Raw genomic sequence first — 20,247 nt, 5'->3', positions numbered from 1 at the left:
TATGGAAAAAGAAAAATATACCAGTGGGGATTATGGCATGTATTTTACTAAGGAACAGAACAAGCACTGCTGTTTTATAGTGACTTACTTTAGTCTTTGATTATGACTAGTGTTTCTGTGGTCCATCCATAACTACACGTGTAAATAAATAAAACATACAACATGTTACAGTCAATATCAGCCAATTTCAAGCCCCATTTTAGGTGTTAGATTTAATTTGTTTTGTTAACCAAAAACCAACTTAGTTGTTGGATTGGATATCCTAAAATAGACCAACCATTGTTGCAAAAATGAATCTTTGTGCTAGCTTAGCTCCGTGTTCTTTCATCAATAAGAATTGTTTATATTTTTTTTTGAACAAGCCAAAATGAGATATAAGAATTGTTTATACTTAATTGCTTTGGAGAATGACTCAACATTCAGAAGCTTGATTCAGCTGAACTACTGCATTAATTAAATATGTAACATATAGATTCATTTTCTTAAGAAATATAAAACAAATAAACAAGGTAGTTAATGCCAAGAAACATTTAACATTACAAAAATCTATTCTACATTGGTCTTTTGTTTTCTCCTTGATCTGCTGTATAATCTGGAAGGTGGAGAAGGAGAGAACTCAAATGGAAGTGGTGGAAGTTCCATCTCCCCCTTTAAAATCTTAACAATGTCTCCAATATCTGGCCTCATCTCTGGAATTTTCTGTAAACAAGTGAGTGCCAAGTTGATACACATGCTTGCTTGTTCCTTGTTGTAATCATCTTGTTTCAATTTTTCATCAACTAGTTCTAAAATGTTACTGCCACCAGCTTGAGCCAAGTGTCTACACCAGCTAATTAAGTTAGCTTTCTCTAGCTTCATAGGAGATGCAAGAACATGTAATGGTCTTCTACCTGACACAATTACAAGAATCAAAACTCCAAAACTGTATATATCAGCTTTCTCCATTAAGAATCCGCACCCTCCATATTCCGGTGCTACATAACACAGTGTACCTCTCATACTAGTTGTGCTGCTGAGTTCGCGGCTGAAAAGATCTCCACTCCACATGTCACTTCCAATCGAACGCGTGCTTTTTTTCCTCCAACCTCTTCTGAAGCTAAACTCACCATTTTGTTCACACTCATGATGTCCTTCCTCTCCATAGTTCTTATTACGTCGGCAAAGATAGAACCTTCTACCCAAACCAAAATGAGGCATCAGTTTCAATCCTTTCTTCCATTTAGTTTGAAGACTTTTCAGCTTGTTGGAATTCTTCTTGCTTAATTCAGCAAGATGTTCTTCTTTCCACCACTCTTGCATCTTCCTATTCTTCATCTTGTGGCTTTTCTTTCCCTTCAGTTCTTTCATATCAACAACTCCATTATCTGCATCTTCCATCACAGATACCTGTAATTGTGGTCCATTTGCAATTGCATCACTGGTTTTACCTATTGGACTTGAATTTTCCAACTCTGATTTCTCCTGAATGTTGTTGTTCTTAGTACTATCAATACCATCATCCCAATCAGCATTTGATGGACAAATCTGACTTCCAATCCACTCCATGACATAGTCTTTACTACATAACTCACCACTTCCATCTTGTTTCCACCACCAATCTTTTCCCCATTGTTTCCCATTGTCCTTCTCATCATCAACCAAACAAGAAGCATTATTAACAGCCAACTCCTTACTATAATCAGTGCTATAAAACTCATCATCATAAGGAACAAACATATTATTATTATTATTCCAATCATCCCTTCCTCCTCCTATATCCAAACTTGAAATTTCCTTACCCTTTGTATTTACACTAGTCCTACTTTCACTTTCACCAACAATATTGGCATTATAATTCAAAGAGTTCAAGTTCAAAGCTTTAACATTTAAACAAGTCTTACTATTTTTGGATGAAGAAGAAGCTTGCAAAGCAAGAGCAAAATCAACTTCACTAACACTCTCAACAGGAGTGCCAATTACAGGAGTTTCTGCAGTCAAATTACCTGAAAGGTCTTGGCTTTTCCAAAGATCTTGACTCTTCCCCAAATCCTGGCTAAACAAGTCAGCTCCAAATTCACCCTCCACCTTAATCCTTGACAAACCAAAATCCGAGATCTTCCCGCGGTACTCAGCATCAAGCAACACATTGCTTGGCTTAATATCACCATGAATCACAGGTGGATCACATCCAAGGTGCAAAAACTCCAATGCTCTAGCAACATCCATTATTATGCAAAACCTTCTTTCCCAACTCAAACCAAAACACTCATCACCAAAGAGTGAATCTTGCAAGCTTGTGTTAGGCATATACTCATACACCAAAATTCTCTTATTCTTTTCAACACAATAGCCCAAAAGGGTCACCAAAAAGGGTGATCTCAACCCTCCAAGAATCTGCAACTCATTTTGAAACTCTCTCTCTGATTGCAAAGACAATGAGTCCAAGCGTTTGATGGCAATAAATTTTCCATCTTTAAGTAGACCCTTGAAAACAGTACCAGAACCACCTTTGCCAATGATATTGGAAGTGTCAAAGGCATTGGTGGCTAGCTTTAAGTCTTTGTAGGAGAATCTTTGGAGCTTCAAAGGAGCACTAGCATCAAAAGGGATGGTCTTGGCTCTGTGTACAAGAGAATGCCAAAGATGGTAAAGGAAGTAAAGGATTGAGAAGAAAATCACAACAGAAGCTGAAATGGTGAGTGCTATGAATATGAACTTGGGTTTGGTGAAAAAATTGGAACTTGTTGTAGAAGGTATTTGTCTTGAAGGCATTTTGTGAATGAATGAATGAATGAATGAATGAATATTGATCACAGGTTGAGCAAGTAATGAAGAAAATGGGGATTGTAATTTTTCATAACTTTTTTGTGTTAGTTTAATGAATTTGGGCATCCAAAGTGGTTGCTTTACAATTAGATAATCATTACTTAGAGGAGGAGCTGTATTCTACTATTCATAACTTCTTCTTTTCCTTGATTTATGCTTTCCAACACCTCCTCCTATTATTCTAACTTATTTATTTTATATAAATATAATATAATAATAATGTTTAATGGGATGAGATTAAGATTGGCAATTGGGAAAGTAAGTGAGGATTAGAAAAAGGAAAGAGAGGGATGGACCCAAACCCAACCCAATGTACTTTTGACTAAAGAGAAAGTTTTGATGGCAAAGTCTTGGACTACTACTTATTACACTGATATTGTGAAAACTGAACTGACAAACTATACATTAATATTCTGTCAAAAAAAAAAAAGAGACAAGCATACATTAACATAATAGATGGACATAGATGGACATGTATCGGTTAACGAAGTGGTAAGAGTTTTGGTCCTCATGTAGTCAGGGTTCGATTCATGACTCATATCATATGTATGAAGAAAATTCGATTGAAAGGAGAGAACACAACTTATGTGCCCAATAGGTTATTCGACGGAGATTAGTTATCGATAACGGCCGTAGAAAATTGGTACTCCCTTCGTACCACAATATATGTCACTTTGGGGAAAAATTTTGTACCACAATATATGTCACTTTATATTACCAATGAAGTATTTAATGCTATTTTTTCTATTATACCCTTAATTATTTATTACCCTCTCTTCTTTCAATTCTTCAATTTATTTTTTCCATACCATAAATGAAGGACAATTTTGTAAATTAACTCATAATCTCTCTTTTCCATACAATATTAATTATATTTCTTAATATGTGTAAAATTGCCAAAACGACATATATTGTGTTAGTGAGAGAATATTAAAGTAAAAGGAAATGTGAGGTCTTCTGTGCAGTTAATTTTGTCTTATGCTCTATGACTTGGGTAATGTAGGAATCTATGGATACTGTCCATTTTTTAATTAACTCTATCTTGTTTGAAATTTTTGACCAAAGAAGGTTCACACTTCACACTAGCAAGCATATAGGTTCACATGGTTGGATATATGCCAATAATTTCCTCTTTTTTTTCGACAAAAAATCATGCAATAATTTCTTGTACTCCATCATTCTCACATTGCTGCTCCGGTCCCATGTTGCACTCACAATGCATCACTCACTATATTAAAGCTTTGATTAGGTGATCCTTATTACTAAGCTATTGTTAGGGGTCATAGTTGAATATATAAATTACTCTAAATAATTCGACTTTTATGAATTACTCTTTTTTATCAAATGACAGGAATTTTGATTCATATTTATTTTTCCAAAAAAGAATAAGAGAAAAATGAATGTGTCATCTCATCCTAATAAATGCTCAAATAATTTATATATATATATATATATATATATATATATATATATATATAACTTTTTTTTTCCAAACGACAAAGCTATGAATGATATACACATATGTATAAAGGACGATTGCGGGAGCAAAAGCTTCATGTTCTCATCAAAACCATCGAGCTGCCTTAATTGTAAGACTGGTGGATGATGGCATCACTATAAACTTGAAGAATGTTCTCATCAAAACTATAGGGTTAATTTTTATTTTTTTTGTTTTCACCATCAGTTTAATCTGATTCGAGGATAAATTATGACATCAAGTGAACTATAAGGTTAATTTTGTTAAAAGACAAACAAAAACTTTGTTACTGACACTCTTGTAAGAGCATTAATGTCTTATATTATCCCCGATTTTTATTTTTTTGTTTTTATTTTTCCCGATTTTTTTTATTTAAGTCCAATTTATTTATTTTTTTACACAAAAGTCCAATTTGTATTTCAAAATTCATTTTTGGGTATGCACCACATGACACGTTATTTTTGGTATGCACACATGACACGTTATTGGTACTACAATAAGATAAGGGACTCAATAATTTTGTTATTGTAGGCCCCTTTTTTTTTACAAGCCTCTCTTATATTTTTTTGTTTTTGTTTTGGCAAACCGTTAAAAGTTTAACGGTTTAAAGACTTCATTACAAATATATGGTCCCTCTAGTTCAAATTATGTGCGATTTTTACCTCAATTTCTTAATTGTTTCAATTAAATCCCCTCTTACCTTTTAATCAAACGCTCAAATTCTCATTTTAGCAAAAAAAATAATTCAAATTCTCATAATCGATTAAAAAATTCATAATTGAAATTGTTTAAAAAACTGTTTCGCCTAAACTCAACAATTCAAATATTAAATTGTACAAATAAAAATACAACCTCAAACTTTTTCTCTTGAACCCCTAATCCCACATTCTAAAATAATCTTCGATTTATATATATATAAAAAATACTTTTAAACTTTTGATTTTACTCATATCCCAAATCCATCATTGAGCCCCAGATATTTTAACTAAAAATGAAACTTTAAAGGACTAGTGTGAAAGACAAATGATGGTAGGACCATATTTAATTAATTTCAAAATTGAGGGGCTAAGATTACTCAAAAGTGTAATTTTTTTTCATAAAGCTGGAGTAGTTATTAAGTGAAAAACTTTTCTTAGTGCAGTCATCTTAAGTAATTGCTTTATTTGAAGCCAAAATAAATTTGGATATTAGTACCCCTAGACTTGATTTTTATCCATATGAGTACTTATGGGTGACAGTAAATTAATCGTGTACTTTCTACTTTTTCATATTGATGGGTGGAGAAAGCAACAAAATAAAGATCACAAGTTCAATCAATCTTAGTATGTGTGGTGACCAAGGCTTTGTTTGGTAACACAAATAAGCTAGCTTATAGCTTATTATATGAGCTTATAAGCTTGTTTCAAAAAATTAGAGGTGTTTGGTAACAAGCTTTTTGTACTAGCTTATAGCTTTTTTTCAGATGCTATTTCAAGTAGCATTTGAGCTTATAGCTTATAGCTTTTTACACTTTATTCCATTTTTACCCTTTAATTTAATAACTACCCACTCTAAAAAATAAACTACCCACTATCAATTATGTAATTTTATATTTAATAACCACTTTAAAAGCTAATTTTACCAAACACTTTAATTTCAATAAGCTAGCTTTTCAGCTATCAGCTATAAGCTAGCTTTTCAGCTATCAGCTAGCTTATCAGCTATCAGCTAGCTTATAGCTTATTTTTACCAAACGGACCCCAAATCTTGAAGGGCCAAACCAAAAGTGAATAATATGCATGTCATAGATAGGTCTCTTTGTTACTTTACCATCCCACTCACACAAAAAGGAAGAATACACACATAGACATAGACAATATTAGGTAGCTGTCGTAACAAACAAAGGAATAATAAAAGATGGAATGTCGCTGTTGCGCGGGGGATTACATTACGACAGTAGTAATAGTAGTAGTAGTACTACTACTGTATAGTGTACAATGCACTGCATAATCAACATGCGTGGTGGCAATAGCAAACAGAAGAATGTGGGTGTTTGTGTTGGTGGAATCAACATGCGTGGGACCTATCACTACAGGAGGGAGATGATATTGGTTTTGTGGTTTGCGTTAGGAAGTATGTATGTATAATCACAAGCTTTAATTTCTCTTTTGAGCATTTTGCCTCTTCTATTGGACATGCAATCATATACTTCTACTTTTACACCATGGATTCCATTGCTGTTCTCCATTGAGTTAAAGAGATTCAAACAATGAGAAATCGGGTTAACTGTTGTTAAAATTTTGATGCAGGCCAGCACATCCTAACCATTGGATCGAGCGAGATCAAACCGAATTTCAAATTTGAACCATCCTCCTGTTTTTTTTTTTTTGGAATATAAGAGGGCCTAAGCCCAGAGAAGAAAGAAATTACACCTGAGGAGTTGAAACTCCTATAAAATCAGCATGAAAACTAGAACTATCTTGAGGAGGACAATAGTCATACACTATCATATCACTACCATCGTCACAAGCCAAATTTGCTAACGCATCGGCCAAGTATTAGCTTTGCGATGGTATGTTCAATCACAACTTCCCAATTCAAAGCAAGCATCTTCATAATACTTTGCACTAAGATCCTCGCATCCGGAGACCCAACACTTCTAGATTGAAGTGTTTTAACCACCACATGTGAGTCAACATGCATCTCTATTTTTGTAACCCCCCTTAGCCTAGCAAGCTTCAAACATTCTAACACTCCCCAACACTCCCCATAACTCTGCTACATAAGCACTGCAAATGCCTATATTCTTTGAGAAACCAAAAATCCACTCAACATTGTTACCTCTCAAAACACCACCACACCCTGCAATTGCCCCAACCTTTGCCGCTCCATCAGTGTTGAGACGAATCCAACCTACACTAGGGGCCTGCCACTTTATATACAACAATGTCAATACTTAAAACATGAGCATACAAATAGATAGTATCTACGTTGCACCTCCTCCCAAGGACGAAACGGCAATACGCTACTGCCATGATGCATCAATGTTTTACGCCAAAACCATAAATAATGACAACCTATAGCCCAAAGTTCAGTCCACTGTATGAAACCATCTCTTCCCAAATTCATATTCAAATTAACATACAACCATTGCTGCAAACTAGTGTTAAAGAAAATGTCTCTATGTTGAATATTCACCACATTGAACCAAATACTTACTGCTAACGGACAGTCGTCCCTCAAAGTGTGAAGTGCAGTTTCAATTACATCTTCACAATGGTAGCAGCATGGATCCCGTATATGCAAATGATTAAGTCTACTTGTTGCTAACCTGTCATGAGTCAGCAACCATATAAATGTCCTAACAACACGCTCCTGAACATTAATTTTCCATATTTGTTTCCACTTGAAATCAGCTAGTGCAGTATTAAAATCACATAAACTATTGTAGGCATAGGCCACTGAAAAATGACCTTTAGTAGTATCAGGCCAAACACATATCAAAATGAGGTGGAAGAATTGCTTTTAATTTCTTTAAAAAATAATCAGGAAGCCATCTTTGTAAATCACTCCTCCATCTCCACTCCCCATTACTATCAATCACCTTTAAATACCTCAGGTTATGAGGAATTGATAAATCTAAATCATTAAGTTTAAATCCTTTCTCATAATCAAAGATTGTCCCATCTAAGTTTAATAATGATGATTATAATAAATGAAAAGCAACAAGTATACAGCAAATATAACATCCGAAAAAAGGCTCATATACATATTATTAATAATAATAATAATAATAATAATCCTGGTTGCTTAAATACCAAATGGACCGACCCTCATAAAAGAAAGAGTAGTAAATGAAAAATACAGCTTAGAAATAAAGAATAATCTATTAATTCATTCATTCTTGTTTTGAAATTAAGATATTTGATTGATCCTGATCCTCTTCCTATAGTAGAATTTACCTGGAACTAATAATTGATTCATTCATCATCATCCTTGTTGTTGTTGTTCTTGGGTTTGCGATATGTTTCCTCGGTGACTTTGGCCATGAACAAGAAAGTGTCAGCGACCTTGGCGACGTTAGGTACTTTATAATTCTGAGCGACGTAAATTCCGGTGACAGTTCCAGCTATAAAAGAGAAACAACTCCTGATTATACCCATTATTATTATTGCCTGTTCAAATCACAATTAAGCAAATAGTCAGCATCTACGATGGAATCGAGTGAGTGAGTCAGTGAGTAAAAAGGGAAATTCAATAAAATAATATAAAAAAAGGAAAACCTGTATTGTACTGTACTGTACTGTACTACGGTGGCTCACCTGCGATTCAATGGAGGAGGAGGAGGAGGAGGAGGAGGAGGAGGAGGAGGAGGAGGAGTTAGCTCTGTTATGTTTTAGGGTTTTAGTTAACGTGTTTCAAATTGGAATCTCTCCATTTTCTTTTCTCTCTATTTATACTCATATTTTAATTTAATATGCTCACTTTTTATTTGCTAAAATGAGAATTTTGAAATTTAAGTATGTTGGCACGGATTATTTTCTTATAAATTTCTTTTAACTCTTTTATAAATTTATTTTTTACCCGTATTTGGCATGGGTCGGTATACTAATTTATAATATGTGAAACTTTTTTTTTTTTTTTAATTTATATTTTGAACTATATTATACGTATTTATTAATATAATATACGCATTTATATATAGATATTTTTACTAGGGTTATGATCAATTGACATCAAAGTGTCAAAATTAAATTATCAACAAATCATAATCATTAATTTTATTTAATCTAAAGGCTCATATTTATTTGTTAGTAAGTTAATGAGTCACATGGTAATTTTGTATAGGTAATTTTATTTAGGTAATTGGCAATTATCTTCATCAATAAGAAAATACTCTTGCTCTTTGATTTTCTCTCTTACTATCTCCCTCTCTCATGTCTTACCCACTTTTCTATGGTTTAATTCAATGATCGGTATTTTACATAAAATAAATCTCAATAAAGATAATTCACATAGAATATTTTGGAATTAATTTTTTTGGTGACATTTTATTTTTCAAGAACGGTCCATATATTATTTCAACAATGATTAGTTATGGATTTATAGCACCTTGTAAATGAGTCTATATGGCCATATGCCATTTGTGTCTGTAATCAAAATTTTCTGCTTGAGCTTGAAGCAAATATGCAGGGGGCACGGTGAAGGTTTAATTGTTGAAAAAAGAGAAAACATGCCGTAATAAGAATTATATTAATTGGTTTTACAAACAAATAAAATAAATTCTAAATAGAATCTCTTTTTTTTTTTTTTTGGTTTACAATGAGTGAGAATCGAACTCATGACCTATAACATACTACTCAAACTCCTCGCCACAAGACCAAATCTAGTGGCTTAATAGAATCTCTTTTTTATTTGACGGAAAAATAGAATCTCTTAATCGGTGAAAATCATGCTTTTAAAAAATATATTTATATATTTATTGGTGGTCAAAAAAAAAATGGCGAAGATTATGATTAATTAGTTACCATATTGGTTTTTTTTTTTAAAAAAAAAAAAAGAAGTTACCATATTGGTGAAAATGAGGATATTATATTATCATAGTATTTCGTAACAAAAAAAATAAATCATTATTTCAACTTCTTTACAATCATCGCCGTCGTCGTCGCCACTGTAGCAAGGCTCTCGCCGGCCGGCATCACGTTATAAGACGCGCCTCCATCAAAATCATTGGATGAGTAATCAAAAGAATCATCACATGGATTCAGATAAGGTGTTGGGAGAAGCGGAGTCTGTTATTAACAACAGCCAAATCAAAACCGTCAAAAACAAGGTTAGCAGCAACAACAACTATATACACGATGATCTTGCATTTTACATTCTTTCAAAACTTCTAATCAAATCATTGAAGCGTTTTGGATGCGTACGCAAATCATGGTCCATTTTGTTTCAAAACTCTCATTTCAACACCATGTTTCGCAACAATTTCATATCTAATACATATGATGATGATGATGATGATGATTCCCATCATACATTTCTCCTCATGCATCCTGATGATGATCGCATTTTTGAAAATCAATTGCTTTTGCTCCCTCCTGATCACACTTTTCAAAATACACTCAAATTAAATCTCCCACCTACTTTTCAACTGGATAAACCCCCTTGTCTTGCGATTCTGGGCTCAACTAGTGTTAACGGCATTCTTTGTCTCATGGACTATTGTCCAGGAGGAGATTTAAATAAGGTCCGATTTGTATTGTGGAATCCGGCTACCCATGAATTTGTAGTCGTTCCTCCTAGCCCTGATGAATCCGGACTACCACATCCATTTGGCCTTTCCACTCGATATAACTTTCATGGGTTTGGTTATGACAAAGTTACAGATGACTTTAAGGTGATTCAGTATGTATCATTTGACTGGGACCTAAGATATGAGAATGACAATGGAATATATCGTGACCCCTTGTTTGAGATATATAGTCTAACTAATAACTCTTGGAGGATACTCGACATCCATATGCCTGATTGCTTGGATTTTCATTATACGTCCCTAATACCAACAGTGTACTTGGATGGAATGTGTCATTTGCTGCTAGACAGTCGATTTGAAATGTTTGAAATGGTTGTGTTTTCATTTGACTTGAGTCGTGAGGTGACCTTTATGACACCCTTCGATAAAATTTTTGATGGCGCCCTCTTTATAACAAATGATTTTTCAATCTATAAGAGACGTCACTTGGTGGTGTTAAATGGGTCAATTGCTTTGATCTCAGATAATAACAGCGATACTACTTTACAGATATCAATTTTGGGTCAACTCGGTGTGAAGGAATCATGGATCAAACTATTTATTATTGACCCCATACCTTCTTTTCAGTGGAACCTAATTGGAGTTGGGAAGAAGGGATATATTTTCTATAGAAAAAAAGATGGTGAACTAGCTTGGCTTGATTTGAGCACTCAAATAGTCGAGGAGATTGGTTTTAAAGGAGAGGAAAACACTTGTGATATAGGAATTTACAAGGAAAACCTTCTTTCAATTCGAGGATTAAATAATTAGTTGTTTTTCTTGTTTTAACCCAGAGGTATATGACTATGTTATTTGGATTTTTACGTTGTATACAAAGTGATTTGTCAACGGCTCAAATTATAATTATTATCATGTATTTGACAAATTAAGAAGCTGGTTGGTTATATGGATCTTGCTTTATGAATTTTATTTTGAAGGTTTACACTTTTTCAATTTTCAAATTGATCTTGTTTCTATTTCAATCGTAAGAATGATATTTGTTTTTTTTTTTTCTTTTTTCTTTATTGAACGTTCTCAAATTTTACACTTATGTATCTCCTTTTGAACTTCATTAAGTTCTGCTTGAAATATATGTACCTTTGTGTATAATACCGTTCATTTGTTTTTCTAATGATCCATATCAGTTAACTCGACGTGTACATGCTTCATGACTTAGTAATAGATGTTATGAAATCTCACAGTGGTTTTGCAAACAAAAATGTATAATATCCAAGCCCACTTGTTTCAACTTATGTCTTACTATTGAAGTTTGACAAGTGTATGTATAATAATACACCCCTTTTGTCCTAGTTCTTAATCGCAAAATGCTGCACTCAGTATTTAATTTTGATCTTCATTTTCTCTCAAATTAGAATTTCTGCTAGAGCTGTGTAATGCCAACAAGCTTGGCAACAATACAAGGGGTGGTTTTAATTTCACATGATTTATTTTGTTTTGAAGTAGTCAAGTTTGTATATATGGTCAATTATTTGCTTAATGATTTTCCTTTCAAGCACTCTCAGTATCTCTATTTTTGTGCACTTGAAGGTGATTTTTTGTATGCTCAGTAAAGACCTTTTGTGTTGGGTGGGATTGATAGTCTTTTATCACAAGTCATAGAGGTGATTTAAATTTTCTTTGGGGTTTTGTTTCCCTTTTTTTCCTATTGATGACAGACACTACTGACTTTTTGTATGCTCAGTAAAGCTATGAATAATTTCCAAGAGTAAGTTAAGATTTGTTGATGGTTTGCTCCCTGCTCCGACAAAATTCAATTCCTGCTATTATGACTCACAATAATCTAGCTATCAAATTTTTGGATCTTGAACTCTGCAAGTCCTCCATCACCAAGCCTTGATTATGCTGAAGAAAAAGAACTAACTATTGTCCATTTGGCAGGGTATTGTATCATGACTCAGATGTTATTATGCTTGACGATGTCCTGAGTTCAGTTGATGTACAAGTTGCTCGGTGGATCTTACACAATGCCATTCTCGGTCCTCTTATGAAGGGAAAAACCCGATTGCTCTGTACCCACAACACTCAGGTTATTGTGTAGTCGCTTCACAATTATTTTATGTGTGCGTATGTGCATGCGCGCGCCAAATTTTTATATATAACATTTTTAAAGTAGTCCAATTTTTTTTAACCTATCATGAGATATATCAATATTAGTGTTATATGCATTTTTCAAAAATATAAAATAAGAACTATTTTATTCTAAACTTATTTTTGTTTAAAATCTTATTGAAATCTGACACAAATAAGCAATGTAATATATAGTTATTTTTAAACAGTTGGATCATCAACAACCACATATTGTATCTAAAGTTTTTAATGGTATAACAGTTAATCTGTTACACCGATATAATCTGATTCCTCCTATGTATGTGTGTGTGTGTGTGTGTGTGTGTGATAGAAGTTTATTTAATTACGGATTTTTTTTCTTGACACAATATAAGGATTAGCATAATGACGTGTCTAATTTATATGCAGGCAATATCTTCTGCTGATATGATTGTTGTATTGAACAAAGGACACTTAAAGTGGATGGGAAGTTCAGCTGACTTTCCAACTTCTTCATATACAGCATTCTCCCCATTGAATGAAATGGATTCAACTTCACATAATCAGAAATCTTGCAGCACAAATTCTTCTATATCCAAGGAGCAATCTCTTATTGATAGAATTATCATGGATTCCCTAGAGGGAGCAGATGGTGTAATTGAAGTTGAGTTGAGGAAGGAGGGAAAAGTTGAACTTGGTGTGTATAAGTGAGTATAAACACATTGTAATTTGGAGGTGGAAATATTAATCAAGCTTAACTGAAAGTTCTTTTTTGATGCTCATAACATTAGTCACTGTTAGCTACTAATACTAAATGCAACTTTCTAACTTTGAGATGATAATTAATGCCCCAGACTATACTATGTCTCTTTTGTATTATGAATTCCCTTTTCACATTAGTGAGGGCATTCTCTTTTGCATTTAGTGGCTTACAAGCGGCAACTAAGGTGCACAATAGACTACTCAGCAAGCTTATCAATGCACCTGGGCAATTCTTTGATCAGACCCCTGGTGGAAGAATACTGAATAGGTTAGAATATGATGACTACAGGCCTTAGAAGATTATACAAATATGAAATTTGTAGATTTCATGATTTATAATGTTTTGTGTAGGACTGTTGGGTATTGCAATTATTTTATCTTACGTACAGGTATTCATAATATTTTTTGTTTTTCTTATGAACTATGAAATTTTGAAATTTGCAACAACTTTATCCATCATCAGTATATTTTTATATTTTGGTTCTCTGTAGGTCTTCTTCTTAGTTCTGTTATTGCCCTTTTGGTATATCTACAGTAGACTTCAGGTGTTTGTTTTGCTTATTATCATTTTCATGGATTTAAGCACTCTGCTTGTTTTAGCTTTCAAGTTGTAAAAACACTTTGGAATTTTTATGTTATAATGTATGGTTCAGAACTCTTCATGATTGTGGAGTAAGAAATATGAGTTTATAATGCTTCAAATCAATTATTTTGGAATAAATTGAATTTTAAATTTTTAAAACATTAATGACTTTTTAACTTAGTATGATAGACAACATTCAACTTATCAATGCACTGGTTTCAGTTCTTCTACAGGTCAACATCGAGAGAATTGCGAAGACTGGATAGTGTTTCTCGCTCTCCAATATATACATCCTTCACCGAAACACTTGATGGATCATCAACTATTAGAGCCTTTAAATCCGAGGTAAATGTATTTGTATTTTACAGAAACAATAATAACTGCATATTTTTCTTTGCATTGCATATATTATTTCATAGATCACTACAATTATAGGTAAGGAGTGTCATTGAATGAGTTCCATTTCCTACCACTACCATAATTTAAAAGCTAAATTTAATTATGAATGTGAAGGCTGCAATTTTTTAACTTTGGATCATGTGGTCGGACAAATTTGTGTCATGTTGTAGTACTTTACTGAAAAGCTTAACTGTTAAACAACGGACAAAAAGGGTTTCTAACTTAAGATGTGATGATAGCAAGGTTTATGGATGAAAATTAGCTTTTTGTTTAATATCTTTTACTTATTATATCCATGATCCATATGAAAAATTGGTGCATGGAATAGGCCTACTCATACAGATTATTATATTTTGAGTTTCAAAAACCCACTTTAACTGTGTGAAACTTCTTATAGAAGCTTTGTTATCCACAGCCAAAGATTTTACTCTTGATAAAAAAAATTAAAATAAAGTCCAAAGATTTTACTTATTGAAGTTTTGTTTCTTTGGTCATCTCAGGGCATCATTTTCTTAAAGTGTGGTGTGTTGAAACTTCCACACTAGCCTTTTTTGTTTTTGCAACTGTTTAACTCTGGTGCAATGGTCATTGTGGACAGGACTTCTTCTTCGCCAAATTTACTGACTACGTAACATTATATCAGAAGACTTCCTATACAGAGATAGTGGCGCGTCTGTGGCTTTCCCTGCGTCTTCAGGTATATGGCTTTCTTTTTGAGTTTACTAATAATAGCTTCTTTTTTTTCCAGTTATTAGCTGATGGCTGTTGCCGGGTCTCGTGACAGTCTTCCTATTAACTTTGGCACCCCAGGACTGGTTTGTGTGTTTACCTTTTAGCAAATATGTGACTTGATCTACTGACTAATACAAAAGCTGAACATGGCACACTTTAAATTTTTTCAACAAGTTGGATTGGCCCTCTTGTACGCAGCTCCAATTGTGTCTCTGCTGGGGAGTTTTCTAACAAATTTCACTGAAACAGAAAAGGAAATGGTTTCAATTGAAAGAGCCCTTCAAGTATGAATAGACTCATTATCTCGATTAGTATAAACATGTTTAGACTCCGACATTTATCAGACATTAAATGTTTTGTAGTACATGGATATCCCCAAGAAGAACAAGATGGATGTCTATACTTGAATCCAGCTTGGCCAAATCAAGGAGTTATTGAATTCCAACATGTTACTTTGAAATATATGCCATCTTTACCAGCTACGCTCTGCAATCTTAGTTTAAAAATTGAAGGAGAGACACAGGTAGAACCTAAGTCTTGAATTTGTTCTGTTTTCTTATAATCTTGAATGATATAGTAGCTATGCTTAATACCTTCTACATGGAATGTAATCAGGTTGGAATAATTGGAAGAACAGGTGCTGGAAAATCTAGTGTGTTAAATGCACTTTTTCGTCTTACCCCAATATGTGCAGGCTCCATCACAGTTGATGGCATGGACTATCGAAATATTCCTGTGAGAGAACTACGAACACATTTGGCTATTGTTCCTCAGAGTCCATTCTTGTTTGAAGGACCATTAAGGTACGTAATTTGAACTTTATTTTGCATAATATATTATTCTTACTATCTTTTTGGGAAAGAATTGCATTGGCATTGATTTTCATTGCACCTATATTTCATGTCTACTTGATATCCTGTACTTTGAATATCTTCAAAATTCTAGGGATAACCTAGATCCATTCAAAAGGAACGATGACTCAAAAATTTGGGATGCACTGGAGAAGTGTCATGTGAAAGAGGAAGTAGAAGTAGCTATGTGCGTGTGTAGTGGTTCGTCACATTTTAACCACATTATCAGAATTTCATACAATGTTTGTGTATTGGCTGTCATTCAAAAGTTCCCTCGAGTCTCAAGTTATTCACCAAACATAAAAGTAACATCAGTTTTTTTTTTCTTTCTCCTTTTCAAGGCTGAACAAGGAAAATATTTGTCTAGCTAAATGCAATTATTAAATAAAACTTGCATGTACTAGCTAAATACAATTATTAAATAAAACTTCTGGCCCTGTTTTGTGTTAATTAATTATGTCATCAATTATGTTTCAGAAATATTTGTATTAAGAAGAGTTCATCAATTATGTAACACTACAAAATTGATTCGAAATTCATGTGATCAAACACATTTGCCTCGTATTTCTAACCAAAAAAATAGACCCATATTAGTGACAGATAATTAATTTGGTATTTTTTTTTAAAAAAATTAATTTGTATGGATGTGTATGGGGGAGATTCTAATCAATTATAGGTGACGAAAAACAACCATTTTTATATATATAAATTAAAAAATTTCTTACGAAATTTCAACCATATTAAATTGATAAAAGATATGTTAGTTTGATTAAATTCAACCAAAGCTTGTCAAAGTATAGGGTATTATTAAATGTTAAAGCAAAAACAATAAATAAGTTATATAATGTAAGTTATAGATTTCCCACGGTAAACATCATTGATGTGCTATTCTATTTCTAATAGATGTATTGTTTTTGGATATAATAAAGTATGATCGAAAAATGTTCTTGTGAGATTCGGTTGGTAGGTACGTATGACATTTTATATGTAGAATCAAGTTTCGACACATTTCACTTATTCATATTTACAATGAAATTTCTAGTAATTAAACTATGGCAAATGCTAAATAGTGCCTCCGGGGCACTCTTTAAACCCTTAAATAGTAAGTTTTTTATAGAATTTTTATCGGAATGCGTAAAGTCAACACATTAAAAATTGTAGTGTTTAACTTTTTCAATAAAAAATTTCTTTAAATGGAATGCTTAAAGAGTACCCCGAGGACACTCGTTAGCAAGACCCACTATGAAATAAAGTATAACATGGAAAAGTATAACATGGAAATAAAAATAAAGTCGGCCACGTGAAACATAGGTGCATAGTGAAAATGTGAGAGGTTCGAAATTAATAATAATTAATAATAATTTGATCAATTTGGATCATCTGCTGCAATTCTGTCCGCTGCCACCTCTGCTGCAAATCTGCAATGTATCAGCCATGCGATTAAAATATAAAATATTGATAATCCTTTAGATTACAAATAAACAGCAGATTACAAATAAATATAGAAAGGTTCCAATCCCACATTTATTAACGGGGTCACAGTATTTATTGAATTACTTTTTTCTTCTTTTCTTTATTTTTATAAAAGAAGGAAGTATTTTTTTTTCTCTAACATTAGCAACGATGTTTACATTAGTTTTTTTTTCCAAATAAGAAAAAAATACATTGTTACATTAGACATTAGTTTTTTTTTTTAAAAAAAAATTATTTTAATAATAACATTGTTACCTTTGTTACATTAGTTAAATTGTTGGATTTTTTTTTTTAGCTTGCTAAATTGGTAGTGTTGATTGAACTAACAGTTTGTTTGCATTTGAATTATTTTTAAGCTTATGAAAACATAACTTATACAAATAAATAAATTTTTATGTTAATTTGTACATTTTCACTAACAAAAATTATATATTTATAAGTTATTTTCTCGTAAACTATCTTAAAAAATTTATAATAATACATAAAAACTTATTTATTTGTATAAATTGTTTCGCATAAGCTTAAAAATAAGTCAATTCAAACATGCACTAACTATGGTGTCCATTGTAGAGTCATTAAAATATAGATCAAATGCATTTGTAAGTCCTTTAAGTTTTGTGTTTGTATACAGTTAGATCATTTAAATTTTTTAGGTAATAAATAAGTCATTTAAGTTTTCTAACTAAAAAAATCGATTCTTTTTATAAATGTCGGATAATCGGAAGGGCAATTGTGCAACAAATTAGAAACTTAAAGACATATTTGTTATTTGAAAATTTTAAAGACATATATGTTACAAATGCGAAAATTAAAATACCTCTAAATACATTTGGCCTAAAATATCTAAGCCACTAGATTCCGTCGTAAATAAAATAATTTTCTTTTGGTCTTAGATGAAATTAAACTCACATTTGTGAGATTCTGGATTCGAACCTGGGTCACGACGTCCGACCTAACAATTTTGGTATTTTTGTCGGTTAAGCTAGGACTTGTGGAACTAAAATAAAAATATTTTATTGTTTATCTTATTGTTAAGCAAATTTTTGTTTGACTTGTTAAAATTTAAAATTATCGAATATTTTGTTAAAAATAAAATATTTTGTGGATGTAGTTTTTCGAATGTTGTATTTTGCTATACAAAAAGTTTAAGTGCACGTATAAATGCGACGTCCCTACCAACTGAGCTAAGGTCACAGAGACGGTGTAAAGTTATTTTACAAATGCATATAATTTATTAACACATCTTGTATTTATATTTGGAAACACATGATGTATTGATGGGAAGAACGCTTTACTATATTAGTACAATATTCATTCATTCACCCACTCTATCCCTCTATAAATTGAATTGAGATTTTCATTGTTTAATTATTCAATACAACATGGCTTCACAAAATATGAATTCACTAATAATTATCTTCACCCTCATGATTTCATTTTCAGCAACATTAGGATACTACGAGTTTTTTGTTATGGTTTTTCAGTGGGGACCTGGACACTGCAGGATGCCCGGTAGCAACTGCAAAGCTCAATTAATAGTACGCGACCGTTTCACAATTCACGGCATGTGGCCGTCGAATCACTCCGATCCTCAGCCAGATACATGCATTAACGATCGCAACGCGAAGGGACGATCACTCGACCCGACCATGGTGATCATTAATTTTTTTATTTTGTTATTTTAATCACTACTATATATCACTAAGATTAAGTACTAGTACTTTTGTTGTTGTTTTTTCTCCCTGCAGTTACCTGTGGAGTTACAAAATAATCTCAAGAGGTCGTGGCCCAGTTATACTAGTCCAGACCCTGAGATTTTTTGGAAGTCTGAGTGGGTTAAACACGGCACTTGCTCCTTCAATAAATTCAACCAAATCAAATACTTTTACCAGGCATTCAACAATTGGAATGGTATGGGTCTTTATGATTTACTTAAGTCGGAAGGGATTGTTCCAGGTGCTTCTCAAACAGCACCAAACACTTACGAGAAAATTAAGTTTATAGAAGCCATCAAGAGACATCACTTTAGGGATCAAGTTACGGTTATACCTAACTTCTATTGCAACAAAGGAACCAAAAAAGGAACCTACGATTTAAGAGAGATAAGGATGTGTATGGATAATAATGGATTCGAATACATGAACTGTACAGGTACAAGTAAAGATCTTGTTGAAACTTGTGGAAGTAAAATTGATTGGTATGCATGATCGATGATGATCCGATGATTTAGACTTACTTACGTACTATATAATGCATGCATGCATGTACTTCTCTAGCTAAATGCAATTATTAAATAAAACTTCTGGCCCTGTTTTGTGTTAATTAATTATGTCATCAATTATGTTTCAGAAATATTTGTATTAAGAAGAGTTCATCAATTATGTAACACTACAAAATTGATTCGAAATTCATGTGATCAAACACATTTGCCTCGTATTTCTAACCAAAAAAATAGACCCATATTAGTTAGTGACAGATAATTAGTTTGGTATTTTTTTTTTAAAAAATTTAATTTGTATGGATGTATATGGGGGAGATTCTAATCAATTATAGGTGACGAAAAACAACCATTTTTATAAATAAGATGAGGTACTAGATAAATTTGGACTCAATCGAAAGGTAGCATTCAATGAGAGGAATAATTGGGCAAGCAAGTGGCATGTAAAAGAAATTAACCTTAAAAATTGAAATTGCCATTATGTCCATTTTCTTTTCTTTTTTTGTATTCAATTTTATTCTATAAGATATTGACATTCACACTTACTGTGTCAATAAATCAAACATAGTTTACTATTACATTAATATTAATATATAATGTTTATTTTAA

The 20,247-nt window shown here is 32.6% G+C and overlaps 3 protein-coding genes and 1 pseudogene across 8 annotated transcripts; 2 read left to right on the top strand and 2 right to left on the bottom strand.

Annotated features, from left to right (window-relative positions):
* Positions 1 to 453: 453 nt before the first annotated feature.
* On the bottom strand, positions 454 to 2,983 carry LOC123899844 (putative receptor-like protein kinase At1g80870). Its single transcript, XM_045951083.1, has one exon. It carries the CDS (start codon positions 2,869 to 2,871, stop codon positions 547 to 549), a length of 2,325 nt encoding a protein of 774 aa, XP_045807039.1. The 5' UTR covers positions 2,872 to 2,983; the 3' UTR covers positions 454 to 546.
* A 3,065-nt stretch (positions 2,984 to 6,048) lies between these two features.
* Positions 6,049 to 8,708, bottom strand: LOC123899842. Of its 6 annotated transcripts, XR_006805745.1 has the most exons (4): positions 8,584 to 8,642; positions 8,224 to 8,436; positions 7,481 to 7,592; positions 6,049 to 7,193 (listed from the first exon to the last, which is right to left on the bottom strand). XR_006805745.1 is itself a non-coding variant. In XM_045951079.1 (3 exons), the coding sequence occupies exon 2, from the start codon at positions 8,422 to 8,424 to the stop codon at positions 8,242 to 8,244; it is 183 nt and encodes a 60-aa protein (XP_045807035.1). In that variant the 5' UTR covers positions 8,425 to 8,436; positions 8,584 to 8,680; the 3' UTR covers positions 6,049 to 7,592; positions 8,224 to 8,241. The 6 variants fall into 6 exon arrangements, 4 of the variants coding, with proteins under 4 accessions (XP_045807035.1, XP_045807037.1, XP_045807038.1 ...); XR_006805746.1 differs by having other exon boundaries at positions 6,049 to 7,592; positions 8,545 to 8,687; XM_045951079.1 differs by having other exon boundaries at positions 6,049 to 7,592; positions 8,584 to 8,680.
* Positions 8,709 to 10,019: 1,311 nt separating this feature from the next.
* On the top strand, positions 10,020 to 11,324 carry LOC123896701 (F-box protein CPR1-like). Its single transcript, XM_045947060.1, has one exon. The coding sequence runs from the start codon at positions 10,020 to 10,022 to the stop codon at positions 11,322 to 11,324; it is 1,305 nt and encodes a 434-aa protein (XP_045803016.1).
* A 2,037-nt stretch (positions 11,325 to 13,361) lies between these two features.
* Positions 13,362 to 16,380, top strand: LOC123899841 (annotated as a pseudogene).
* Positions 16,381 to 20,247: the final 3,867 nt, after the last annotated feature.

This window comes from Trifolium pratense, linkage group LG7 (genome assembly GCF_020283565.1).
Source record: "Trifolium pratense cultivar HEN17-A07 linkage group LG7, ARS_RC_1.1, whole genome shotgun sequence".
NCBI lineage: Eukaryota > Viridiplantae > Streptophyta > Magnoliopsida > Fabales > Fabaceae > Trifolium > Trifolium pratense.
This window is presented reverse-complemented; position numbering and strand designations above follow the sequence as displayed.

Excerpts from the sequence above, each read along its gene's own strand:
- LOC123899844 (XM_045951083.1), bottom strand. The coding sequence starts at position 2,871 with ATGCCCAAATTCATTAAACTAACACAAAAAAGTTATGAAAAATTACAA.
- LOC123896701 (XM_045947060.1), top strand. The coding sequence starts at position 10,020 with ATGGATTCAGATAAGGTGTTGGGAGAAGCGGAGTCTGTTATTAACAAC.
- LOC123899842 (XM_045951081.1), bottom strand. The coding sequence starts at position 8,424 with ATGGGTATAATCAGGAGTTGTTTCTCTTTTATAGCTGGAACTGTCACC.